The sequence below is a fragment of the Pieris napi genome, chromosome 2, assembly GCF_905475465.1.
Source record: "Pieris napi chromosome 2, ilPieNapi1.2, whole genome shotgun sequence".
Lineage (NCBI taxonomy): Eukaryota > Metazoa > Arthropoda > Insecta > Lepidoptera > Pieridae > Pieris > Pieris napi.
The window spans coordinates 11,014,826-11,042,619 of record NC_062235.1 but is presented as its reverse complement, the minus strand read 5'-3'; the positions used below and the strand labels follow the sequence as shown (position 1 = coordinate 11,042,619).

General features: G+C 31.4%; 2 protein-coding genes and 1 long non-coding RNA gene across 6 annotated transcripts; 1 reads left to right on the top strand and 2 right to left on the bottom strand.

Moving 5' to 3' along the window:
• Positions 1 to 94: 94 nt before the first annotated feature.
• LOC125058897 (sodium-dependent transporter bedraggled) lies at positions 95 to 14,665 on the bottom strand. 3 transcript variants are annotated; one of them, XM_047663044.1, is made up of 16 exons: positions 14,513 to 14,665; positions 14,080 to 14,181; positions 12,492 to 13,539; positions 11,570 to 11,700; positions 9,233 to 9,514; positions 8,527 to 8,714; positions 7,397 to 7,534; positions 6,621 to 6,855; positions 6,100 to 6,317; positions 4,743 to 4,937; positions 3,883 to 4,095; positions 3,624 to 3,691; positions 2,893 to 3,019; positions 2,277 to 2,309; positions 1,815 to 2,008; positions 95 to 1,171 (listed from the first exon to the last, which is right to left on the bottom strand). In XM_047663044.1, the coding sequence occupies exons 3-16, from the start codon at positions 13,490 to 13,492 to the stop codon at positions 796 to 798; spliced, it is 3,399 nt and encodes a 1,132-aa protein (XP_047519000.1). In that variant the 5' UTR covers positions 13,493 to 13,539; positions 14,080 to 14,181; positions 14,513 to 14,665; the 3' UTR covers positions 95 to 795. The 3 variants fall into 3 exon arrangements, with proteins under 3 accessions (XP_047519000.1, XP_047518994.1, XP_047519004.1); XM_047663038.1 differs by having other exon boundaries at positions 14,080 to 14,123; XM_047663048.1 differs by lacking the exon at positions 2,277 to 2,309 and having other exon boundaries at positions 14,080 to 14,123; positions 14,513 to 14,655.
• A 2,685-nt stretch (positions 14,666 to 17,350) lies between these two features.
• Positions 17,351 to 17,974, bottom strand: LOC125059001. The gene is made up of 2 exons (XR_007118594.1): positions 17,769 to 17,974; positions 17,351 to 17,616 (listed from the first exon to the last, which is right to left on the bottom strand). It is a non-coding gene; the product is annotated as an uncharacterized LOC125059001 (long non-coding RNA).
• Positions 17,975 to 24,939: 6,965 nt separating this feature from the next.
• Positions 24,940 to 27,391, top strand: LOC125058959 (acetyl-CoA acetyltransferase, mitochondrial). Of its 2 annotated transcripts, none has more exons than XM_047663077.1 (3): positions 24,940 to 25,147; positions 25,472 to 25,657; positions 25,973 to 27,391. In XM_047663077.1, exons 1-3 carry the CDS (start codon positions 25,091 to 25,093, stop codon positions 26,993 to 26,995), a joined length of 1,266 nt encoding a protein of 421 aa, XP_047519033.1. In that variant the 5' UTR covers positions 24,940 to 25,090; the 3' UTR covers positions 26,996 to 27,391. The 2 variants fall into 2 exon arrangements, with proteins under 2 accessions (XP_047519033.1, XP_047519034.1); XM_047663078.1 differs by lacking the exon at positions 24,940 to 25,147 and adding an exon at positions 25,148 to 25,266.
• Positions 27,392 to 27,794: the final 403 nt, after the last annotated feature.

The window sequence follows — 27,794 nt, the reverse complement described above, 5'->3', positions numbered from 1 at the left end:
AACTGTGGACATCTATATAAAAAACTTATAAGCAAAATAACAAATGAATGGCAGTGAAATGTACTAACAATATTGTACTTAATAAATCCGATAATTACGAAAATAATCATTTATTATGCTCAATCTTAACTATTAAAAACATGCTTCAATTGAAGAATATCTAACGATAACATTTATCCTAATTAAGCTCTGAATTATTATCAATTTCCAATATTTATGGCGAATGTGGAGCAAAGGAGATTCACTCGAAATAATACTTTTCATTGACTTAAAACTACGAACATACAACGGTTAAGAAATATTCTAAAATTATTATACAGTTAAAATAATATGTAAAACTTCTTACTGTGATGTAAGTTACGACGAAATTTCATTATTCTATAATATCATTTAATATAACATTGTACCATAAAATTATTGAATTTATTAAAAAATATAAATGCAATAAGGATTCTTATGTGATGAATTATTGCTTGTCAACTTTGACCTTTGTAGTGTTGTCTCTCTCTCACACTTTCGATACGACACTCGTGCGAGAGAGGTAGCTCTATACATTGTAATTATCTTTTCAAATATTCCCAAAACTTGGTTGGAAAGCGTTATCTCTTTCTCACACTCAAAACGACACTCCTGCGAAAGAGACAGCGCTATACGAATGTGATTATCTCTTAATTGATTACCAACTCTTGATTGTAAAGCGTCATCTCTCTCTTACACTCTCAATACGACACTCGTGCGAAAGAGATAGCGCTATACAATGTAGTTTAAAAATCCCAAGCTGGTTTATAAGGCGGGTTATATCACAGAGGCGATACTTCTATTATGCGATGTCTCAGATTCCCCCAACATGGCGGACATGGCCACTGTATTCGATATGGGTTCCACATCCCTCACCAACTGCTCATGACTCGTTGTCAAGGCGTTATTAATGCCGTATTTAAAGTTCCGTCTCAGACTCGAGCGTATATTTTGGTCGGTTTTAATAAAAGACCGTCGGAGTAGATCGCGGGTGAGGGTTAACGAGTGCGAAGAGGACGGCCTGTGTGAGTCTGTCTCGTCAATGAGCGCGTGTGTGTTTTGTGTTTGTGTGGGTTGTCGTTCGACAGTTTCACTCAGTGAAGTGGGCAGTTGTGCCGTTTCTTCCGATAATTCCGTGCGTTGTGATGTTATCCTAAAATAATTCAAAAAAATCATAAATAGGTCGCTTAAATACAACTTTATGCTTTCATTACTTAAATTAAGTTTTTGTAAATTTTTTGTTATATTTGAATTACATTTCCAGTTTCCAAATTATTATATCTGGAATATAGAAAAAAGTACTAATATTATAAATCTGTTCGGGAGCGTTCAAGTATTACGTAACGAATTTTGGAGGGGGGGGGGTCTTTTTGTACAACGTTACGATGCGGGGCGGGGATTGAATTACGCATTATTGTTAATATTATTTTCGACTTTCCAGTACTTTACACCACATAATGGTAACTTTTAGGTATAATAGAGTCACTAGGTGATCACGAAACGTTTTACTATACTTGGGTACGTAACGGCGCGTTACATGTGGGGGGGGGGAGGTCAATAATCTCCAAAAATTGCGTGACGTAATACTTGAACTAATTTACTTTCTTAAAAATATATTTGTAAAAATAGTATTAAGTTAACTCTGTTCTTTTGCAAGAAATAAAAAGGCTTTTTTTTAATACTTGAACGCTTCCTTATTAAATAATTAAGACAATTTAAGATTCTTTAACAAGCACAAGCCGATATAAAGATATATTCATAATACTCTTTATACTCGCCGCTGACATCGAACTTACCTTCTCAACGTCCTGAAACTCCTGCGCAACGTGTTAAGCAGTCGGGCTCCCGTGGCCGTTGAGTACGACGGGGGAGGGGTGTACTTAGGAGGGGGGTCAGGGGGCGCGGGACGAGAGGTAGGTGGGGGAAGGGGCGCGGGGGGACGAGACTCGTGAGGAGAACCCATGCGGGGACGATACAGGTTTTGGACGCGCTGTAAATTAATTTAATTATTGTCGAGTTTTCTTTCAAGAAGAAACGCATGTCAAAAATATATGTCGTTCTAGCAATTAAGATAAAACAAGGTAGGGAATGCGACAAAGTTATATCAACCAATTAATTTAATACCACTGGTCGAACTTTTTCAATAAAACAGGAGCAAATGTATTCATTTATTTAAATTAAATCAAATTTGCGTAATTTTCTTTTGACTTGTCCTTTGACCTTGGACATAATCTGATTAGTTCTCAAACTATTCTTACCTCATCATCCAAACAATCACGACGGCCGTATTCCTTGTAGCGTAAATAAAATTAAAATAAGAACCGTTACCATGGTTACCAATTTTACTTATTATCCTATTTTTGGATTGGATGTGATATGTTATAGAGTACTAGGTCTTAAAGTCTGTTTTTTTGAAATATAAAAAAATGTGTTTATTCATCATATTAGTACATACTACATATTATGCATCACAATGTGTAAGATTTAGGAACCCTTATTAGTAAAAAAATATCTGTGTCTTCCCATAAATGAAGTATGTGTAACGGTGTATAAGTATGTGTAAAGGAGTGTGAGTATGTATAACGGTGTGTAAGTATGTGTAGAGGAGTGTGAGTATGTGTAACGGTGTGTAAGTATGTGTAGAGGAGTGTGAGTATGTGTAGAGGAGTGTGTGTATGCGTAACGGTATGTAAGTATGTGTAAAGGAGTGTGAGTATGTGTAACTATGTCTAAGTATATATAAAGATGTGTAGTTATGTGTGACGGTGTGCTTCTATGCATGACGGTTTGTAAGTATGTATAAGACCTCTAAAAATACAATTTCGTTTATCAGCTAAAGGCTAAATTATAGTAGAAATAAAGTAAAAAACTTACCTCTAATATATCCGGTGGTCCTTTATTGATGTAACGACACGTTTGCAGAACGGCTGCAGCCGGCACCAATAACAGAACTGTTTGTTGTATGAACACCGCCATCTGTCGGCACCAAAGCGGCCAATATCTATAAAAATATATAATATGTTAACAAGAAATGATTAGAGCCGTATGCAAGTCACAACCTCGTCTTGAGTGCTGTCATATTATGTCGAACTTTATGTAGATAGTGGTTGGTAGAATACGGGGCTTAAACCCAAAATTGACGCGTGACAGACAGAAGGCAGAAAGACAGAAGTGGCCATAAAATAAAAATGATCAAAGAAATAAATGTGATCAAAGAATTAAAAATGATCAAGAAATAAAAATAAACAAAGAATTAAAAATGATCATAGAACTAAAATTATCAAAGAATTAAAAATGATCATAGAACTAAAAATTATCAAAGAATTTAAAATGATCAAAGAAATAAAAATAAGCAAAGAATTAAAAATGATCAAGAAATAAAAATAAAAAAAAGAAATAAAAATGAGTAAAGAATTAAAAATTATCAAAGAATATAAAATGATCATAGAACTAAAAATTATCAAAGAATTAAAAATTATCATATAACTAAAAATGATCACAGAATTTAAAATGATTAAAGAAATAAAAATAAGCAAAGAATTGAAAATGATCAAAGAAATAAAAATAAGCAACAAATTAAAAATTATCAAAGAAAAATAACTCACCCAGCTGGTTTGCGCCAACTGTATAACAGTTTGTGTTGACCAACTCGAAAGTCCATAACACATAATGCCTGGAAATACGAAAATTAATTATTATAATAAAGTCCTTATTTACCAAAATGCACCCAAAGTAACTTTTGTTTGTGTTATGAGAATAAAATATTAAAATCAATTATTTAAAAAAACTACACCAAATTATCTGCTCGATAGATGACGTCATTAAGGTACTAGTGGGGCTGTGAAAACCTCTAACAATACTTACAGTGAGTGACACGGGTAATATTACAGTCCAAGTGAAAGAAAGCAATGCAGAAATCTTCGAGGCTGGCTTAAACAGGGCTGCTACCACGATGTCCGGGGAGTAGGGCCGCCCCCGTACCACGAACACGCCTATCGCTAGCGACACTTGCAATACACACTGCCACCACGCCCCCACCCATACGTAGTCTATGAAGTGGACTATACGGACGCCAGCCTGTATAGTAAATTTAAAAATATATTCTTTCGATGAAAAAACATGCAAAGCAGGAAGTGAGGACACGAATGGTCAAAAAAAAGGGTGCGTGTACTTATGTACGCGCGTAAGAAGTTATACTTCTTTGGCATTATTAAAAATAGTTTTTGATTGCATGCAAATAATTTATTACAATTATATAATCAAAGACTGTAAAAGGAGTCATTATAGTCAATAAAGTTCAATTTACATTTGAAAAATTAAATAAATAAATATTTATTATTATTCTCTTACATTAAGTGTAACATAAATTCTATTATTATTCGAATGTTGTTTTTAAATTATGTCCAATGCCGTAGCATCTTCCGTGGGCAACTTCATTCTGTTAATTTTGTGTCACGGTGCGCGCGCATCGTAAAATTTCACTCTCATCAATTTTTCATAACCTAAAGAAGTATAACTTCAAAAATATCACAAAAAATATTTCTCACCGTTAAAAATTATTCTGGAAGTATTTATTGTTACCCAGGCATATTGTAGCATAACAATGTTATATTGTACTTTTGAAATCGGTTCAGTAAACGAGATTCATTTCAAACAAACAAAAATACAAATATTTTTTAAGAAGAAAGATGAATATTATTCTAAAATAAATAATAATAACTTACATCAGTAGACAGCAACAGTCCCATAGCAAGTCCAAAAACACAACTGAAAAACGTAATACTAGTCTCCCACACCCGGAGTGCCTCCCGATTTATGGCAACTATACCAGTGATCACGCAATGCCATATTGCTAGTTGTTGCGCTATACCGAACATTATCAGTATAAAGTAGAATATCACTGCCCAGGCTGGTGACAACTGGAATTAATTGACAATGCATTTTAATTCAAATTAGAACTAGTGACAGTGTATTTTACATAAAATAATACTAATAATAATACAATTATACAAAATATACAGCCAAAGATAGAATACATAATATATACAGGTTCAAACATTTACGATAGGAAAAATCAATAAAAATGATGAAATACAACTAAACTAATTCGGCTGTGTTGTGTGATGGTGTGAAAGAGAGAGTTATAGGGGTATATATGTAAGGGTGTGTAAGTGAAGTGTGCTCATGGATTCACGTGATTTTGCGCTATGGATATTCTTAATATTCCTTTTAAGCATATTCTACGATAGCTTAAACAACGAGTTTTTTGCATAGTTGGTGTTGGTTGATGTGGATAACAAATCACGATTACGAGTGATTTCGTGATTTGTACCTACATGACATTTATACTATTGACAATATATTTTACATCAAATGAAATTAGTTGACAATATATTTTTGGCGCAGTTGTAATTTAAAACGGCTGTAGAATGTGTTAAAAACGACAAACAACTTTTACACTATGATAGAAGATTCAACTGAATATTCAATTAAATTAAGTTTTGGTAATGTTTGCCAATATTTAGCAGCGTAAAGAGTGGACCGATTTTGATAATATTTTTTAAGTGTTCAATTGGATTTGAGAATGGTTTAGATTTACAATAAGTTGATTTTTTTTATTTTTGTGTTTAAGACGTGTGTACAGGACACGGTACGTGAGACGCGTGTGAAGGTGTTTTGATAGTTAATATGTATAATGCATTTCCATCAAATGTTCAAAATAATAATAAATCGTAGGTATGGCGCCAAAAGAAATTTGTCACTATAAGAATTGACCACTACCTAGCAATCATAATAAACCTATAAGAAATTCCTAAAACGTTCTTAATTCAAATAATAACGTGCAGAAATTGCTAATTAATCATATCGTATATTAATCTGTTCTATAAATATGTAAATGACGTCATAAGTATAGTGGTACAGACTAGGCTTCGTAAGTTGGATTTTTTTTTTGCCAGTCTTTTTTTACAAATTACTATTTAAATTTTTTAGGAGAGATAGAAGAATATTATTACCCACCCTTACATAATTCTTTTTAGTATGAAACATCTTAATAATGGTTCAGGTTAATTAAAAACATACCACATTAGATGGCAACACTGCCAATGTAGCTGGTACTATTTGCATGGGAAGCTGCAAGGGTTCCCAGCCGCTGAAAGTCTTCTGAAAGTTGCCAGGTCGCCAAACGGTTATACCGACGAGGCTGCCATACTGACTCATATACCGAACGGGTGTATACGCAGTGTTGCCAGGTAGTGGTTCAGAAGTGGGCCAAATAAATTGTGATGATGTTTCTGTTTCTGTAAACACATATTTTATTACAAAAAAAGTATTATTATTAAATATTATTCAAGTAATGAATTTTGAAGTTACTTAGTACTCGCTTATCCAAAGACAATACATATTACTTTTTTTAGTACTCGCTAACCCAAATACAATATTTTTTTAGTACTAACTAAACCAAAGACAATATTATTTTTAGTACAAACAAATCCAAAGAGAATATTTTTTTCTTAGTACTCGCTTATCCAAAGACAATATTTTTTTCTTACTTGCTAATCCAAAGACTATCGAAATAATTATAGAAGCATCTTGTTACTCACCAAAACTGCTAGGAATATAGTTGTATCCGTGGCTTTTCAACACTTGTATGCACGTGTTCGCTAGAAACGAGGCCAGTAATAACACAGCGATTGTAAAGGCGACTACACACGCGCTTTCCCTTTGCAACATCGACGCGCTTTTATGTTTGGGGTCCTTATGGGCAGTTAATTGCATCACACAGGCACCTAGCAGACCCCAAGTCAGGAATGTCTCTTGGGCCGCGGCTGCCCAGCTCTTGAAAGAAAACCATAATACCTCTTTTAAAAAAACAAAAACATCCTAATTGCACCCAAACTACTCTTTTGTCTATTTCCGTCAAATTGCGTTTACGCTGCGATAATAAGTGTACATTAATTTAAATAAAATTGGAGCATTTTTTTAAGTGAAACTTCTTTAGGCGCATGAGGGTACAATTTTTACGGATCAAACGCAATAATAATATTGGTGTCACGAAGATGTGCAGCGTTTTTGGCGAAGCAAATAGCTATGGACCGAGAGTAGGGAGCAAGCAAGTGAGAAAGATCGAGAGAGTGAGATAGAGCAAAAGTCGCATCACGCACAGTACCATGGAGCGAGAGGTCGGAGAGAGCTATAGTGAGCAAAATTGAGAGAGATAGTAAGGGAGATCGAGAAAAAATACACGCTATACATATATATACAGGGATATGATATTTAGCTAGTTTGAAAAAAATTGCGTTTTAGCTTGTTACAAAGGTAACAAATTTTAATAAAGTTCGTATTTTTTAGCTTTTTGATCTACAAGTTGTATACTTACATGGTTGGCGAGAAAGAATTCACTCCATTCAGTTTGCGCGAAGATGTTCGTCACAGAGTCGTAAGGTATCAGGGTCAGCAGCTTTGTACAGAGGACTAGTGTTCCACAAATCGGCAGAAATATTAACGCGTACACCGCCTGAAATGTAATTTTTTTTTATTCATTGTGCTACATACATTACTAGTGGTCACGAAAATGAGACATTTTCATGCAATCACGCACGCACACATAAACAACCCATATACACACAAATTAAATATATATTTTTTTCTTTTTTATACCTCAAAAGATTCTAGTCACTCAGAATACAGGAATGCCTTATTCAGCTGTAAAATTGTATTTAATTATTTTCCGAAATAGTAAATTAGTAGCCAAACTCGCAGCCGTTTTCATGTTAAATTGTTATTAATTATAATATATTATATATTGATATTAATTATATAGTAATTTTATTGTAGATAAGTAGTAGTAGCGAAGACGGTAGACGTGGTTCTCATGAATGGTGAAACGCCTGTATCCGGTGGATATAGGAGCGAAGACTACGCTAGCCAGCGTAAGTCATACACCGTCGAATACAGGCCTTATGTCTAAGGGACATGGAACTCCTTTTAATCAGAAGGAAATAGACTATAGAGGCGAGACACATACAACAATTTTTTTTTAATGGAATCTCTTGGCCTAAAGCTCAGCTCGGGCTGTTTTGGCGAGCGTAGCTCAGCTGGAATGGGCGTTTTCCCGCGACTAGCGCAAGGGCGTGCGAGACTCGGACTTCGGCATGGGCCGTCGCGAATAAATCAACAGTTATACAGAATAATAAAAATATTTTGCGAGCGCGTTTTACTTTACGTATCGCGTCATCTATTGATAAGTAGGCGAACTATAGTAATTTGAAAAACGGTTGTTTGTTGTGGCTGTGCATACATTAAATGTGCATTTATTATAAGAATTTACAAATTCAAATTTAATGACGTGGAATAAGTGATACATGTATCTTGTGTTCCATAATAAACATATTTTATTTTATTTTAAGAGTACAAATAAAAACATTGACACGTGGCCTTTGACAAGACAAGACATTTGACACAAATATTTTGCCGCTGTCAAAATCGATATGTCAAACTCATATTTACCTTTCCGTATGAATGAAGTCCTTTACTTAGCGACACGAATACAACCATCCACACGACAGCAAGGTTAAAAGCAACTTGGAATTTGATAGTTCCGAAACTATTATTGTGATTGCGTTGTAACACCTCGCTTTGGAAATACTGAGGGATCGTTAGATGTATACTTCGGGTCATGTTTCTGTGTACCGGATCTGAAAGTATATATATTATTTATTATTAATTATATATACATTTTTGTTACGTTATTATACAAATTTAAATTAATTTGGCTTGATTCCAATTAGTCCCCAGTATTTATATTCCAAACAATCCATTATGTCTAATCACAAGTGAAGTGATTGTGTCAACCCGTTATAATTGAGTACAATGATTTCTTTAATATTGTAAGAGAATCTGCTTACGCTTTGTCACGTGACCATTTCATACATGGCATGTGACGTCACACCGTAGTACTTTTTTCTAAGGCCTCACATTTTACAAAGTGCAAGCTCCCGAGTCGAATCCTATCGCTATGTATGTCATGAATTTTGCCATACGATATGTTTTTTTTTTTAATTATAAAAACCTCACTAGCATCAGCTAAGTGATTTCGCCGTCCATGGAATGTCACATTGCCAGAACACTCGCAAGTAACGCTCTTTTCTTGAAGGTCCCTAGGTCATACCTAAGAGTGTGCGCTCTTTCGGACTCTGTATATAAAAAGACTTACCATCAAAGTTAAAATCGTGTGGTAGCGCCCATTTGTATTTATCCTCAGCGTTTATAAACGAATCCCTGAAGTAAACGAAAATCCAAGACAATCCAATAATACTGTATATTCCAATAACTGCTTGCGTCAATAACAACGAGATTCCAACTCCTTGGAATATTGGCGATATCTTCCACATATCTATTGGACCCGATTCCAAAACTTGGCCCAAACATAGGTGTAACGTGAACAACGGTATCCCGATGAGAAATGATAGTATTAGGAATTGTATTATGAAGCTTGCTGAAAAAAAAAAGTTAACGGATCTTTTTTATAATTATTAATATATGAATTATTTGAAAGAAATACTTTCAAAACATTCGTTCATATAATGGTACTAGCAGACTCGGCCAAGCATTGCTGTGGCTAAGATTTTTGTTATATTACATAGTAGTAAACTGTTCAAGAGAAACGGCAGGAGAACACCAATCCACCATGCTTTTCTTGTGGTTATGCCATTAAATAGTAGCTTTTGTGAAACGTTGGTACTATTAACACAGCGCCATCTGTTAGAATTGTGACTATCAAATAATAAACAAATATTTTGCATTTAAATAATATTGCGGTTATAAATTGAGATGTAAGCTATCCTATCTTTTAAGTTGGATCAAACTGTACACAGTGTGCAAATTTGATTGATATCGGTTCGGTATTTTAGGAGTCCATAGCGGACAAACAACGTGACACGTAATTTATATATATTAAGATTAATAAACAAAATGAATGCCCGCCAACCCTCGGTAACAATACGGTAGTAAAAGTTATCTTTTAGAATGTCAGTCGGTTGGGTTGGGAATTTAGTTGCATTGTTCACGTTTTATTTTCTCTTTATCTTTGTTTGTGTTTGTAATTCACGCGCAAGTATTAATTTGTACAATTAAAACATTGTTAAATATTTATTATTTGCTTGCAATTATAAAGAAGTACTTAAGTTTTTTTAAGAAATTAATAAAGATAAAGATGAATGATTTTGGAGGAATTTATTTTTCAAATTACATATTTGTGTTCCCGGCAAGGCAGCCTGTATGATTCGATGGCCATAAGTCGTTTTAAGGTAGGTTAGTAAGGAGGTTTTTTGATAAGCGAACCTCAATCATAATACCGTTCAAAAATATTATGTCAGACCTTATTTTGATAGCCGGTAGTTGCACAAACTACCGGCACCACAGTTTTAGAAACTAATTTAATGCTTATTACGCGTCACATTATTCACAAATAAACGTTTCTTTTTTATTATTTAAGAAGATTACAATAGAACTATAATAATGTTATTACATAACAAAGAGAATTTAGCACTGTATAAAATAAATAAAATATGTTTATTACTACCACTATTAAACCTACAAGCATGAGTTCACCAGCACAAATAAACTAAAACTTATTTAATACTTCCTACCGAAAAGAATAACATAGTTCAATGTCAACATAATAAAATCTATTTAGAAAAGAATCGAAAGTGAAATCGATAAATTAAGTATGATTAATAAATTTGTCACGCAACTTTTACAAATTACGCAATTTAAAAACAATGCCTATAATAAGAGAAATGACATTTATTTACGATTATTTTCACACAACGTCATTTTAAGGTTTAAATTCAGTAGCGAGACTTCGCGCATGTGAAAATTTAGTACATATTTGACGTAAGAAATTCTATAACTTTCTTTCGTCAATCTTGCGCTTAAATTTGGGCGGAACCATAGACAACGTAAAGCACAAATTCCGCAAGTATTGCGACGTGACCCGAGAACTAAATAGAATTTGCATATTACGGAGTGAAAGAGATGACACTTGTCCTTGTACAAAACACGACCAAACAAACTTAACTATTCCGTGCTATGAACGATTGTGTAATTTTAATAACAATGTAAATAATAGGCTATTTAACAGTATGGAATAAAGTATTTTGAAAGTAATCGGTATTAAAGAGTTATGAACTACAATATCTTATCATTAATTTATCTAATTAAAATTTATATACGTCAGTCACGTGACTCAAAACGGCCCGGATTAGTCGAATCGACGATAAAGTAGCATGCTTGTTAATAAAGTCTGCTCCTGTGACCTGTCTAATCCTATTATTGTCTTTGGTTTTTGATGGAATGTTAATGCCCTATCCATTCAAGTTATTTAGTTTGAATTTTTATTGCCAATACTTAACAGTTAAAAATACTTATTTATATATGGTTTAAGTCACTTATAAATAATCTGAAATGCCTTCTTCAAATCTTGTCAAATAACCTATTGTAAATTTGAAAACTGGATCTTATGAAAAATGTAAGAAAATAAAATTCATACCTCCATAATGTACACTGAACATAGCAAATCTCGATATATTAAATATCCCAATGGTACAGCTGAGACAAGCCAGCATTGCACTCATACGGTGTGGCCACACTCCTAGAGGTGTCTCCTCATTATCTTCAATTCTATATGTAATTAGAGTAAAAAGCTTATAAATTAAATAAACTTTAATCATACATAAATAATTCACCGAATATTCTTATGTATTTTTAATATAAGTGGTAATAGTCCTAAGTTTAGACACTGAATCTTAATCTTAGACTACGAGCAATAAATTTAGAAATTAATTAGATCCTCAAAACTCAATACTGTGTTGCTAGAGCAATGGAATTTTTATACAACTAAACAATAAATTGTTATTATTATATTGTTTCAATGGTACTGAAGAAGTTTTAAAAACCAAAGGTTTACATATTTATACTACAAGAAAAAACTCATATAAAAGACAACAAAAACACAATAACAATTACAGAATTTACAGGAAAACCTACAACAGTTTGCAATACAATAAACTTTACATGGCTAATCTGCTTAAGCTAAGCGAACATGTCATCATATGGAATAACACATTCTTTGTATGATAATTATGTAAGAAATCAATTTTGTAACATTTTTTGTAATACAGGTGTCTAGACAAAACATGTGTTACTATTATGTAAACTTGCAAGAGATGTGATAAATTTATTTTAATAAATTGTATAGTTTTATAAATACATACTTTAGTTTGAAATCATTAATATTTAAAATTACAAATATCCAATTTTAGGCAAACATAACAAACACAGAAATAAAACACAAATGATAAATAGAAAAAATTGATCAAAATTAACAAATACAAGTGTGTGCATTTGAAGTAGTTATTATAATATAATAATTTGAAGTATACTATTTGAGTGAAGAAGCAATTTTTACTAACCTTTCATCTGTGCCAATAAATGGGCTTTGATTAATTGTAGGCACACCATTTGAAGAATCACTTGACGAACTTGATACACTTGCAGCACTACGAGTTGTATTATGCCCTGTCCATTCAGCAGTTATCTCACTTTCTCCTGGTGATGGTAGAGATAATGTTCTATTCATTAATAAAGTTCTACGGCCCACTATGAGAGGCCCTGATGCACTATCTTGACTCAAATTTGCAGCTGTAACTTGCAGCTGAATTGGGGCACTGGTCGGGCGCAAATTAACGTGGTGTTCTAAGAATAATATAACAGGCAAAGTGATAGCCTCTCCCGAAGGCTCCTGAGTTGATATTGCTGGCAGCAATATAGGGTCCAATCTTCTCATGGAGTTACGTAATGTATCGTTTGTTGTACTGGCTCTCTCTAAGATAGGTAATTGTACATTCTCTTCTAAATCTGAAAAGCTTTTAGAGCGACCTACATTTACTTGAGCCTTAACGGGTATATCTAGTACAGTCTCAGCATTTGTTAAACTTTCTCCATAGCATATCACTTGTGTATTATCTAAGGAACTATGTGATTCTGAAGGCTCTGACTGTTCTCTATCACCTATAAAATCTTTAATCTTACATATGAGATCTTCTTCATCACTATCAAGAGACTTTGTACCATCATCAAGGCAAGCCAGTAGAGACTTGTCCAAAACTTCATCCAGATCATTTAATATATCCATAAATTGACATAAAGCTGTTGCTTGAAATTCTTCATCATTTGTGATATCTTGTGATGTATGTGATGTAAAATTTGAATCAGACTTATAACATTCAGGTATGTTTTTTTGTAAATCTTCCCTAAGGTCATCATCATCATCAGATTGCTTGTCTGTATCAGTCATCTGGTCACTTGTATCATAGCTTTCAAAGAGACTACTGGAAGCATCACTTTCAACACTACTTCCAGGGATACTCTCCCTTGGCTCATAATGACCCTCCTCCATGTTAACAACATCCATTTTAATTCCTCTCTCTAGGTTATAGCCGGCATTTTGTGATAAAAACCCTGTAACAAAAAATATTATAAACCAGATAACAGTGTTTTTTTTGGATACAATCCATTTCATAATAAAAAACATACATAATTTGAATGGCCACTTAAACATGATAAAAGCTTTTGTTAAATGAGTGATTCCAGGCAAGTAAACAAGGGTAACACTAATTACACTCATTAGTATATAGTATGCCAATTGCCTTGTGCTGTGTTAGCATATAGGTATAAAATTTAACACTTAAGTATACATACATACATATAGATACTCAATATCAACAATTTTAATTCTAGTTTGAAAATACAAGTATTCAGATATTAAAAATTGCAAGGCTCTATTTCATTTATCAAATCAAAACATGTACATATTTAGATGCAAATTAAATACTAATAATTCTGAATCAAATAAAACATGGTATACAAAATATTTAAAAAATTAGTTAAATGCAAAAATTCATGTTGTGTGATGTCATAAATATTACTTTAATAGACCATGCAGTTTTTAAGCACTATAAAGTAATAATGTATATTAATAAAAATTATAGTAATACTCACAGCAAGTTAAGTACTAAGGCGCTTCTGTCATACATGTTAAAATTCTGTAAATACACATATCTTATTATCTCATTGCCCAACACTTTAAAGATAACATCTTATCTAAAATTTAATGAATAGGAATCATTTAATAATAGCTTAGGTGAGTACTTATTCCAGCAATATGTTAAGTTATAACAAGAACTCATAAATATTCAACTCAGTTTCTGTAATTGTTTTTAAGAGTATTTCCACTTAAGTTTATTTCAAAATCACTTTCAATATGTGATTTTCAAATACATAGTGTTCAATCATCTATGATTCAAAATCATCTTTTGCCACGATGCGTAAACAACTCACACAATTAGAAAAATACCTTAAATTTCAATATTTACCGATACTCGGACACTGAAAATTAAAATAAGATTGATTAAAAATAAATTAAATTACATACATGAAATATAGATCAGTTTGGCCAAAATAAAAATACAGCTCAATGGAGCTAGACGAAGGTGATTAATTATTTTACTAGTTTAAATTACATTTCAACAAGGGTTTTTCAAACTTCAAAGTTGTGACTTCTGACTAATTGACTAGTGAGTTGCACAGATATATTATAAAAAACAGATCAGTGTTATCTACAGGTAGAATGGAATCCCCTAGGTAATTAGTTGTGGTAACTAACTGGTAAGTAGTAACTATATAGGTAGGTACTATTAATCATAATAATGTAATAAAGGCGTTTTTTTACTTTATTAATATTAGTATTTATAAGCAACTATTGTTGTCACTTTCATTTAAAATGCGCGCGTAACCCACCTATAATTACAAATTGTATTACGTCATGTTTGGTGACAATTATTTTCAAAAATTTTACCTCTACTAAACCTGTGGCAATATCACAGCTGTGAGCAGGGGGTCTAGCCAAGATGGCTTAACGGTAGTGTATGTAGAAAGTCGAAAACTAAATTTGTATGAAAATGACAGCTCGTGTCGACAGTCGGTAGCCTAGGCCCTAAAGGCGTGAGTCGGGATACAATAAGCGACGCCATGACAGTGCTACGAAAAGACACACATTAACGCTTACGCTATTCGGTAGCCAACGGCCAATTAATGTTTCGGCAGTGTAGAAAAAACGGCGTTTCTCCGCCATGTTTTAGCGTGATCTCAAAAGCTGCTGTTTGCAATAATTCAGTACAACTATTGCCATCTTTAATGGCTACTGTTTTAAAAACATGTCATATTTTGGACGTTTTAACGAAATGGTTTTAATTTGTTATCTGTCTTTTTTTAACGTTCTCGTGTAATTATAATAATTTAAACTAGAGTTAATATTTTAAAGTTAAGAGTTTTAGTTTTTCTATGAATCAATGCGAGGATAACATAATAGAGACAGATAAATATGAAAATATCAAGAAAATCAGCAAATTAGTAGAGGTAAATCCTAGTTATATTGGATATCTTTTATTGATATTTATATTGCATGTAAGTTCATGAAATTGTTCTTTAATTTGAAAAATAGGTACATATACCATTTAATATTGCATATATTATGTAATCACAAAGTAAAATGATTAAGTACATTTTATTTGTATATTTCAGATGAGAAAGCAGTCACTAATGAACATAATTAGAAGTCCTAAATATATTTTATTGTAATTATAATAGAAGCTGATAATTATATAATGTTGATCAAATAAAGTGGATTTATACTTTATGAACTTTGGAAATATAATATCTAGTGAGCAATACTAAGTAATGGTAAGCAGATATTTTCTTTAATTATTTACTAAGTCAATATACTAGAGAAGTTATTATAATATTGTTAATGAATGAGAAGTTTGAATTCAAGTCCCTTGAGAGTTACTGACATTGTTTGGTTATTAAAAACTTTAATTGACAATAAGCAGCAAAGTGACAAATTAAATATATTTTTAAGTTTAGAATTAAGTAAAGAGTTTTAATATTAAAGTTACCTATTGAACAAACCTTGGGCCAATCTTAGTTTAGTTTGTCAGTTTTCTATTTGATCAAAGTACTAACTAAAATATTTTCTTTTCAGAAAAAGAGAAGCTAATAAGACAACTAAAAATATTAAAAAAAACCAAAGTGTTATATTATGTACCTGAAAATAGGGAATGAAGCATTTTATGAATAATGTAAAAAATAAGACAAGTGGAGTATGAAATAATGGTTGGTTAAGTAACATTACCTCATGAACAGGATACAGTAACTGAAACTATGTTCTTCCACATTTAATCTTAATAAGTTCAGCAATTTGAATGTTAATGAGATATTATTATAAACAAACTAGATTTGTAAATTTTGGGAAGAATTATATCTTTAAAAAAAACTATTATTATTTACAATTGTTGTGTTAAGGAAACAATCTGTTTGTTTTTCTCTGTTTTTTTTAATCGCTCAGGATGTATTCATAGTAACTGTAGGTATCATAGTAATTTTATGAAATCATCACAACATCTAACATTAGGTTTTATGAATTGAATTTTTTTTGTATATAACAGCACACAAACAAGATATTGACTTTGCTGCAAATTAACACTTACATTTATTAGTTAATTATCTACATATATAAATATGAATAATTGAATACATCTACATTAGGTAGTAATGCATTGAATTTGGTACACCTGTGTGTGTTCAGTAGTAATGTCCGTATTGTTTAATAAGTTGTTACATATGCTTATTTTTCTATGTAGACTGCATTATGTTAAGGAAGATATTTGGTGCCTTATTTTAATAAAAAATAACCATAACTGAAACATTTTTATTTTGCTACCTATTTGTTTAATATTCCTAACTGTTAGTAGGAACGGGTCATTCATACATGCATTATCTGTATATTTTTGTAAAATAAACTAATATTGTTAACCACTTTAATGGCTTTTCCTACTAAAGAAGACATAGGTAAATTACCAAAAATAAAACTGACAAATACATAACATACAATGTTTATTCATTTCTTACTTAAACAGATTTTGCATTTACATATTAACTAGTAGCAAATCACTGATATAACTAAAAGTTAATTGACATAAATATTAACTTAAAATCAGCATCAAACTTAAATTTATATCTAAGATGTTGGAGCATCAATATGGAATCAAAGGTTGAGTAAGGGTTTTAATTTCATACCAGACTAAGTTTCTATTTTATAATTTTTATTAATCCCTCTTTTCATTTCATTGAGTACTTGTTGGACATAAACAGAGATAATTCCAACTAGTAGCAAATCACTAATAAAATCTACACTTTTATATAAATCTGCTTACAAATTGACATTAAAAATGTTCAAGCACAAACACCAAACCTAATTAAAGCTTAAATCAAACTCTAATTTCAGTGCTCACACTAGTCTACGTTTTTTTTCTATTGTTTTTTAATTCCTTGGACTATCCTTCTATTCTTTATCAACTTCTAGTCAACCTTATTTTCACTCTTTATTTATCAATCCACAGTACTATTTCTATTGTTTCTTCTAAGCGGTAACAAAATATGTTGCTTCTTCATTTTACGGATTAGTTGTGAGGTCAAATCCTAAAAATATCAAAGTATGAGTACTTCGTATTATTATATATCGCGATTATGCAATTTCAAAATATTGTATTTATTTGTAGCCTTAAATTTCTGAGAAAACATGAAACAAACCAAAATTAGTTCAAACATGCAATTAAAATTCATATATTTACTTTGCACCTTCCGTAAATTCCACTTAAATCGAAAATTGTTCCGATCTTGCTGACATTCTAATGTCCCTTTTGCAGCTTCCAATAATTGGAATTTGCAATTATTGCAAATTTACAATAATATTGTAGTTTTAACTATTATTTCTTTATAAAAGTGACATTAGGAATACATTTAATCCAGAGACAATATGACGGAATAAGGTGCTACGAACAGCAGCTCGCATCTACGCTGTCGACTTGGCGGTAATGTATCGACATGCCTCTTGGCTACGAACGAAGCGTTTTCGACAGTACAATTACGCAAAAGCGGTAGTGTATGTAGAATACTTTTCGACACCAATATGGCTAGACCCCCAGGCTGCATCAGTGATGACAATTTGACAACTTGAACTGGTTTTTAGGGGACCGGTATAATTATTTAGAGGGAAATTTTGTTAAGGTTTTCTTTAAAACGTACGTTTCTATACAATTTATACTAAGCTTTAAACCCAACCAAACAAATGTTAACTTAAACGTGGCTATAACTAATACTAAGAGATTAAAAGAAAATCCCCACGATTAGAAAAGTACAAAAAAGGAACAAAAAATATATAGCAAGACAATTTAAGATAAACTAAATTTAAAGAAAGAAAAGTAATATTCCTAATATTATTTTGTAATTAATTAATGTATGTAAATGTGAAAAATTCACCCGAATTTGAGCTTTTGAAGTTGAAGTTGGTCCCAGAGGGCACATTCTGAAGGAATTGGCATCACTGGGCTGCAGGCATTCTCATTTCTCACTTCCTATACTCAGGCCCATAATATTATATTTGTGTCTCAAAACTCAAACCATAATCTCGTCATGAGGGCTGACACTTTATTCAAACATTAAACAAAAAAGGTTTGACATCTCATGAAACTAGATTTAAGTTTGATTGACGTTCTGGAATACAGGCCTCAGTCTCTTAGGTCACATTCTAACTTGTATCTAAGTGCGTTTTCCAATTACAGCACTAGAGCGCATTATGCGGCATAATGCTCAACGTTGAATGTTCCAACTACAGCAACGCTTCGCACAATAATTGAGCTATCTCAAAACTAATGCTCTCGGGTGCTTCTAGCAATAAATACCAACACAGTGACAGAAAATTGACGAGTGTTTTTCTTTAAGTTGGTATTTATCGAAATTTTCGTTAGTAAATATTATTTATTGTTGAAAAATTTGTAAGGCTTTCGTTTCGTCGTAGATTTTGAAAATAATTAAAGTTATTTCAAACTGCTAAAAAAATTAAATATAAGTATGGATGAAGGTATAAATAGTAACTTTTTTTATATTCCATATTTAAAATATGAATACAATTTTATTTTAAAATTCGGATCTGTAAACAAATTTATTTTACAGGATTATACTTTTGTAAACATTGCAATGGTTTTGAAAAAGTATACAATTTTTTTAGAAATCATTTAAAAAAAATTACTCAAAACGTAAATCGACGGCTCCGGAGAACAAAATGATAGCCGCTATTATCATAGTTTTATTATTATTGCAAATTTGAGATCCTGAGGTGCTAATACATCTGACCATTTTTTTTCAGATTTTTCTTTTGTTTATTTAAAAAGTTAGAAAAAGATATTATTTTATTCAACGATTTTTTTGGATGTAACAATATACGATAACATTGCTTTAGCAAAATATTTTTCATAATTACGCACAATATCAGCTTTTATCTTAATATTCTAGTAAATAATACCTACCGCGTCTATGACAAACGCACTTATTGAAGAAAATATGAAGAAAAAATTACATTGAGCCAGAGAGAAGACATTATGCAGCAGTATTATAAATTAGGAGATCATGAGCGGCAATGGCAACAGTTGAGAAGGTCAAAAGAATCAAGTTAGATCGAAAGAATAATCGCACCCAAACAGTCAAATACTATTTTGATTTTTCAGAAAGAGAAAGTTCAAGTATGTAGGACCTTTTTTGCAAGCACTTTGTGTATATCAAATCAGACAGTTCATACGGCACTGACTGGTCATGGCCAGAGTGAGGGCGATTCGATGCATTCTACTATACATAGAACGTAAGCTGAAAAACCAAGTTGTGTATCTTCTTCTGTATCTATTCTTCTCCAGATCAAATGAACGCAATAATTACCCTGTGCCAAAGTAAATGGCAAGAAATACATTATTAAAGAAATGTTACAAAGTGACTTCTACGACATAATAATAATAATAATAATTTTATTCATCAGACAAATACAGTCCATTGATTGATTAGTGAGTTAGTAACAATAGTTTCTTAAGATTAGATTATTAAAAGAATTACTCGAGGACAAACACTGGGGTAAAGATGATGAAGGTAAGAAAATAAAGTGGTCTAAAATAATGGAAATCAATGTAACCAGTTCAGAACCATTCATCTTGCGGTTTAAATATGATTTTGACGCTGAGTATTCTAAGCTCAACGTGGAACGCCAACAGAGATCCAAACGGGGTGACACAGACATGCTTCCAATACACCCAATATTTAATGACAGTCCTGAATTAAAAATTGTATACACGGAGACTCTGCCAATACGTAAAGCCCTACATTCTGATCTCATAAGTCTTTGTAAAACAAATGACATACCAAGCTACTATCATGGTTTCTATGAATCTCTTAAATTTAATGATGAGGCAGAAGCACCAACTGATAACTGTGCTGATGAAGACTAATTTTTTTAAATATTGAGCAACTAATAAGAAGACTTTTTTTTAATTATAATATACTTTTGGATAGAAATTACTTAGATTTCGCTTATATTTTATTTGGAATATTAGGTTTTGTGATTTTGAATGTTTACTCGAAGATGCCACTTAATTATGAAGATTTGAGTATGGAGATAGATAGATTGATTATAGACTGATTTATTTAAGAGTGACTTTATGTTATGTTTGTTTGGTTATGTTTTGTTTTCTTGAAAAGTATTATTTTTGTCATCATCTTTGTTGGCTTTAAATGTTGGTCCCAAAATAAATAACAGTTGATTATAATTAAGTAGTTTAATTTAAATACGTCTAATTTACTCATATCGTAAATTCATTATGTGAATAATAACGCGAATAAGATGATAATATTAGATTATCGACATTGCTGGAGAGTTCGTATATCGTAGAATAGCATGACAGGACTATATTATAATATTCGTATGAATGAAGTTTAATTGAGAAAAAAATGATAAGTGCATGTAAGCAACACTTGTTATTGTTAAATTTAGTCTAATGTTTTATTTCCTAAATATCTCAAGTTCAGTGGAATCTTTTAAAATTTCAACTGAGTATAGAGATAACACTAAAAATTAGCTATCATTTAAGCTAACTCCCAAGTTCCTACCTAGGACCCAAAAGAAGTAATCTTATTAAAACGGTTTTTTAATTTTCCTGTAAAGTTGTGATTTTGCATTTATCATTTTATTCTCCGGAGCCGGCGAAATGATGTAAACTTCTTACATGAAACTATATATTTTACTGTTAATTTAGCTTGTTAAAACCTTATATAACCTTTAAAGGTTTTCTCTTATTTCAGTAAAAAAATGTTAATGAAATAATTTGATTATTAAAATAAGCGTAAAAAGTTTTCAACCAATTATTATTGTTAACCACATTATTTATACATTAATGAGGTTGCTAACTCTATTCAGAACATTTTTTTTTCAACACTGACTTAGCGCACTCTGCTGATGCATTTGAAAACTAATTCACGTTCCAATTAAGCTTCAGCATTATGCGGCATTGTGCGGCACTGAGTCGCATTATGCTCTGTAATTGGAAAACGCACTTAACTATCAAGTCTCAAGACACAATCTCGTCTTGAGCACCTTCAAATATGTCAAAACTCATACAGAAAAAATGGTTTAATAGCTTTTGAAAGTAGATTTAAGTCTGATTGACGTTTTACGAGTAGAATACTATATTTAACTGAGATTAATAGAATAAGTAATTTGTATTAACTGTATAAAATATATATGTAATCAATAAAAATACTGCAAATAACAACAACACGCATTTTTTTTTATTTTTAATAATATTCTGTTTAAGAAATTGAATAATGCATGCTCTTTCTATTTAGCATAATATCTGTTTTGCATATTACTATTTTTTTAATGGGGAAAGTGGGGTAGGTACATATTTAGCGCTTATTTGCGACTCTCGTACCTATGTCAAAAATGTATTGGATTTAATATACGGAGGTAATACTTATTACTTACTACTTGGTGCTGTCTCGACTCACGACTGTAAATACTGTGAGCCCTTAAGTTTTTACAATATTATTTCATTTATTTCGTCTTATGATTTAAACAAAATTTAGACAAACCCTGGGTACATTATACTATAGTGATATCATATTATGAATATAGTTGTATATAATAGAAAGGTCAAAGATCACGTCCGAATACTAGTATTTTTAGTAAATTGACACTTTCATTTATTAGTATAAGGTTCAATTCCCTACGGTTACTTTAAAGATCAAAATAATGAAATTCTCTACATTTCGTTGATAAGACTGTTTTGATAATTATTATTCTGAGATTTGTTATCTGGTACAGTAAGCCAGTAGTTATTTCAAACTGCTAAAAAAATTAAATATAAGTATGGATGAAGGTATAAATAGTAACTTTTTTTATATTCCATATTTAAAATATGAATACAATTTTATTTTAAAAGTCGGATCTGTAAACAAATTTATTTTACAGGATTATACTTTTGTAAACATTGCAATGGTTTTGAAAAAGTATACAATTTTTTTAGAAATCATTTAAAAAAAATTACTCAAAACGTAAATGATGTAAACTTCTTACATGAAACTATATATTTTACTGTTAATTTAGCTTGTTAAAACCTTATATAACCTTTAAAGGTTTTCTCTTATTTCAGTAAAAAAATGTTAATGAAATAATTTGATTATTAAAATAAGCGTAAAAAGTTTTCAACCAATTATTATTGTTAACCACATTATTTATACATTAATGAGGTTGCTAACTCTATTCAGAACATTTTTTTTTCAACACTGACTTAGCGCACTCTGCTGATGCATTTGAAAACTAATTCACGTTCCAATTAAGCTTCAGCATTATGCGGCATTGTGCGGCACTGAGTCGCATTATGCTCTGTAATTGGAAAACGCACTTAACTATCAAGTCTCAAGACACAATCTCGTCTTGAGCACCTTCAAATATGTCAAAACTCATACAGAAAAAATGGTTTAATAGCTTTTGAAAGTAGATTTAAGTCTGATTGACGTTTTACGAGTAGAATACTATATTTAACTGAGATTAATAGAATAAGTAATTTGTATTAACTGTATAAAATATATATGTAATCAATAAAAATACTGCAAATAACAACAACACGCATTTTTTTTTATTTTTAATAATATTCTGTTTAAGAAATTGAATAATGCATGCTCTTTCTATTTAGCATAATATCTGTTTTGCATATTACTATTTTTTTAATGGGGAAAGTGGGGTAGGTACATATTTAGCGCTTATTTGCGACTCTCGTACCTATGTCAAAAATGTATTGGATTTAATATACGGAGGTAATACTTATTACTTACTACTTGGTGCTGTCTCGACTCACGACTGTAAATACTGTGAGCCCTTAAGTTTTTACAATATTATTTCATTTATTTCGTCTTATGATTTAAACAAAATTTAGACAAACCCTGGGTACATTATACTATAGTGATATCATATTATGAATATAGTTGTATATAATAGAAAGGTCAAAGATCACGTCCGAATACTAGTATTTTTAGTAAATTGACACTTTCATTTATTAGTATAAGGTTCAATTCCCTACGGTTACTTTAAAGATCAAAATAATGAAATTCTCTACATTTCGTTGATAAGACTGTTTTGATAATTATTATTCTGAGATTTGTTATCTGGTACAGTAAGCCAGTAGTTATTTCAAACTGCTAAAAAAATTAAATATAAGTATGGATGAAGGTATAAATAGTAACTTTTTTTATATTCCATATTTAAAATATGAATACAATTTTATTTTAAAAGTCGGATCTGTAAACAAATTTATTTTACAGGATTATACTTTTGTAAACATTGCAATGGTTTTGAAAAAGTATACAATTTTTTTAGAAATCATTTAAAAAAAATTACTCAAAACGTAAATGATGTAAACTTCTTACATGAAACTATATATTTTACTGTTAATTTAGCTTGTTAAAACCTTATATAACCTTTAAAGGTTTTCTCTTATTTCAGTAAAAAAATGTTAATGAAATAATTTGATTATTAAAATAAGCGTAAAAAGTTTTCAACCAATTATTATTGTTAACCACATTATTTATACATTAATGAGGTTGCTAACTCTATTCAGAACATTTTTTTTTCAACACTGACTTAGCGCACTCTGCTGATGCATTTGAAAACTAATTCACGTTCCAATTAAGCTTCAGCATTATGCGGCATTGTGCGGCACTGAGTCGCATTATGCTCTGTAATTGGAAAACGCACTTAACTATCAAGTCTCAAGACACAATCTCGTCTTGAGCACCTTCAAATATGTCAAAACTCATACAGAAAAAATGGTTTAATAGCTTTTGAAAGTAGATTTAAGTCTGATTGACGTTTTACGAGTAGAATACTATATTTAACTGAGATTAATAGAATAAGTAATTTGTATTAACTGTATAAAATATATATGTAATCAATAAAAATACTGCAAATAACAACAACACGCATTTTTTTTTATTTTTAATAATATTCTGTTTAAGAAATTGAATAATGCATGCTCTTTCTATTTAGCATAATATCTGTTTTGCATATTACTATTTTTTTAATGGGGAAAGTGGGGTAGGTACATATTTAGCGCTTATTTGCGACTCTCGTACCTATGTCAAAAATGTATTGGATTTAATATACGGAGGTAATACTTATTACTTACTACTTGGTGCTGTCTCGACTCACGACTGTAAATACTGTGAGCCCTTAAGTTTTTACAATATTATTTCATTTATTTCGTCTTATGATTTAAACAAAATTTAGACAAACCCTGGGTACATTATACTATAGTGATATCATATTATGAATATAGTTGTATATAATAGAAAGGTCAAAGATCACGTCCGAATACTAGTATTTTAAGTAAATTGACACTTTCATTTATTAGTATAAGGTTCAATTCCCTACGGTTACTTTAAAGATCAAAATAATGAAATTCTCTACATTTCGTTGATAAGACTGTTTTGATAATTATTATTCTGAGATTTGTTATCTGGTACAGTAAGCCAGTAGTCGCGTTTTGTAGTGTTAATTTATTTTATTATAATTTGTCGCACAATGTTGTTTTTCAATGGCAATAGGATGATTGGCATCAAAATGCGTTCATTGAACAAGGTTTGTATTGAGTTATTTCTTCATGATGATATGGTAAAATAGACAAGAAACGGTACAATAAGAAATCGTTTTTCATTAGTCGAGTTGAAACCATCGTAGGTATCGTTTGTGTATTACAGGTAATAATATTTAGGAATTAAAATATTGCTATTCAGTATTCATGATCACTTATTGTTTTACAGGTACCTACCTGTTTTATTACAAATGACATTAACTTATCATTAACTATAAAAAGTTTATGTGTTTGTTACCTGCTGTCTACTACCGTTTGTGTATTTTCGTTCATTAATTAGTTTTATTTATGAAAAAATATTTTTCTTTTAGATTTTAGCCATGGCGAGTTATTCCACGAAATTAGCATTAAACGAGGTTGTGATCGCGTCAGCCGTTAGGACTCCAATGGGATCTTTTAGAGGGAGTCTTGCTAGTCTTTCCGCCTCCGAATTGGGGGCAGTTGCAGTTAAAGCAGCGGTTGAAAGAGCCGGTATTCCCAAAGAAGAAATTAAAGAGGTTAGTCTACTCGCTTTCTCGGTACGTAACGTGTTTCCCGTTAGGTATGTGACCTGATATTTCGTTTTTGGAATACATATGGCATGTTTGCCCACTTATGTCACCAGTTGATAAGATAATAAAACTTTTGAGATGAAATGACGAAATTGTTAGCAATTTTAATACAAGTATTTTTAAAGAAAAATAATTATTATTGCAGTTCAGATGACTATAAAATTGATTAATGGGTTTAATTCTTTGAGAAATTCATTACTTAATCACATTCCTAAATAATCTTGGATAATCAGAGACTTCAAGATATAATTTTAATTACAGGTCTATATAGGCAATGTTTGTTCTGCATCTTTGGGCCAAGCTCCAGCAAGACAAGCAGTCATATTTGCTGGACTACCTAAGAGTACAATCTGTACTACAGTTAATAAAGTGTGTGCTTCTGGAATGAAATCTGTGATGCTAGCTGCGCAAGGTCTACAAACTGGTGCCCAAGATGTAATTTTAGCAGGTGGGATGGAATCAATGTCAAATGTTCCTTTCTATTTAAAAAGAGGTGAAACTACATATGGGGGTATGCAACTAGTAGATGGTATAGTATTTGATGGACTTACTGATGTGTACAACAAATTCCATATGGGTAACTGTGCAGAAAATACTGCAAAGAAATTGGAAATCACAAAAGAACAACAGGATGAATATGCTATTAATAGTTACAAAAGGAGTGCAGCGGCTTATGAAAGTAAAGCCTTTGCTGATGAATTAGTTCCCGTTTCTGTTCCTCAGAAAAGAGGTGCTCCACCAGTCATATTCTCTGAAGATGAAGAATACAAGAGAGTGAACTTTGACAAATTTACTAAGCTTGCTACAGTATTCCAAAAAGAGAATGGTACAGTAACAGCTGGGAATGCTTCTACTTTGAATGACGGCGCAGCTGCATTAGTATTAATGACTGCGGATGCAGCCAAAAGGCTGAATGTAAAACCAATTGCAAAAGTTGTTGGTTTTGCTGATGGTGAATGTGATCCAATTGATTTCCCTATTGCTCCAGCTATTGCTATCCCTAAACTATTAGAAAAAACAGGTGTAAATAAAGATGATGTTGCCCTTTGGGAAATAAACGAGGCATTTAGTACTGTTGCTGTTGCTAACCAAAAGCTATTGGGATTGGATCCGTCTAAGATGAATGTCCATGGTGGCGCAGTTAGTTTAGGACACCCAATTGGAATGTCTGGTGCTAGAATTGTTGTGCATTTATGTCATGCCCTCAAGAAAGGAGAAAAGGGTGTAGCATCTATTTGTAATGGTGGTGGTGGTGCATCATCTATCATGATTGAGAAATTGTAAGTGAATAAAACAAGTTGCTAATATATTGGTTTTGGAATTGTATATATTTTTGTATGAGTTTATGTGCAAGTTTGCTAAGCACTTAGGTTTTTTATTTATCGAGAAAGGTTTAAAATTTGAGAATATATAAACACAAATTTATTTATAACCAAACAATTTATATTTTTTTCCTATTGTCAAGTGGTTGTGTGTAACTGAGTTTTTGTATTAATTAATATATCTTAATGACCCTCTAAGTGCCTTTGTAATTTGCTAATTAGTTATTGCAGAAATTAATGTAAATTACTCTAATCAGGGTAGCCTAAGTATTAACTTAATAACATTGTTAAGCATGCTGTTCTTTTAATTTTATATGAATGTTATGTATCTAAGTTTATAATTAAATCACCGAATTTATTGTGGCATTTTTATTTTATTCAATAATTTTCAGACCTGAAGCTGTTGATGGATTGCCTGTTCTAACATTCTACACTAAAGATCCATGTCCTCTTTGTGACATTGTTATGGATGAGTTAGAGTCTTTTATGCATAGAATAAAAATTGAGAAAATATACATAACAGAAAAAGAAAATGTGAGGTGGCTGCGGCTTTATCGGCATGATATACCAGTTTTGTTTTTGAATGGAAAATTTTTATGTATGCACAGATTGAATCGAGACCTGTTAGAGAGAAGGCTACAAAGGATTGAGAATGAAAAATAATGTCCAATGAGTTAGACTATGCTACTAATTACCTTGAAGTATTTCAATAGCAATATCACACATATTGTATGTAGAATTTGATATTTTGTATTAGTTAC

What these genes read in the sequence shown, in the direction of transcription:
- LOC125058897 (XM_047663044.1), bottom strand. Translation starts at nt 13,492, where the DNA reads ATGGATGTTGTTAACATGGAGGAGGGTCATTATGAGCCAAGGGAGAGT. An exon ending in CTATATTCCTAGCAGTTTTG is followed by an intron (nt 6,318 to 6,620) that starts GTGAGTAACAAG and finishes ATGTGTTTACAG; the next exon opens with AAACAGAAACATCATCACAA. An exon ending in CAGTGTTGCCATCTAATGTG is followed by an intron (nt 4,938 to 6,099) that starts GTATGTTTTTAA and finishes AATTAATTCCAG; the next exon opens with TTGTCACCAGCCTGGGCAGT.
- LOC125058959 (XM_047663077.1), top strand. Translation starts at nt 25,091, where the DNA reads ATGTTGTTTTTCAATGGCAATAGGATGATTGGCATCAAAATGCGTTCA. An exon ending in AAATGCGTTCATTGAACAAG is followed by an intron (nt 25,148 to 25,471) that starts GTTTGTATTGAG and finishes TTTTTCTTTTAG; the next exon opens with ATTTTAGCCATGGCGAGTTA. An exon ending in CCAAAGAAGAAATTAAAGAG is followed by an intron (nt 25,658 to 25,972) that starts GTTAGTCTACTC and finishes TTTTAATTACAG; the next exon opens with GTCTATATAGGCAATGTTTG.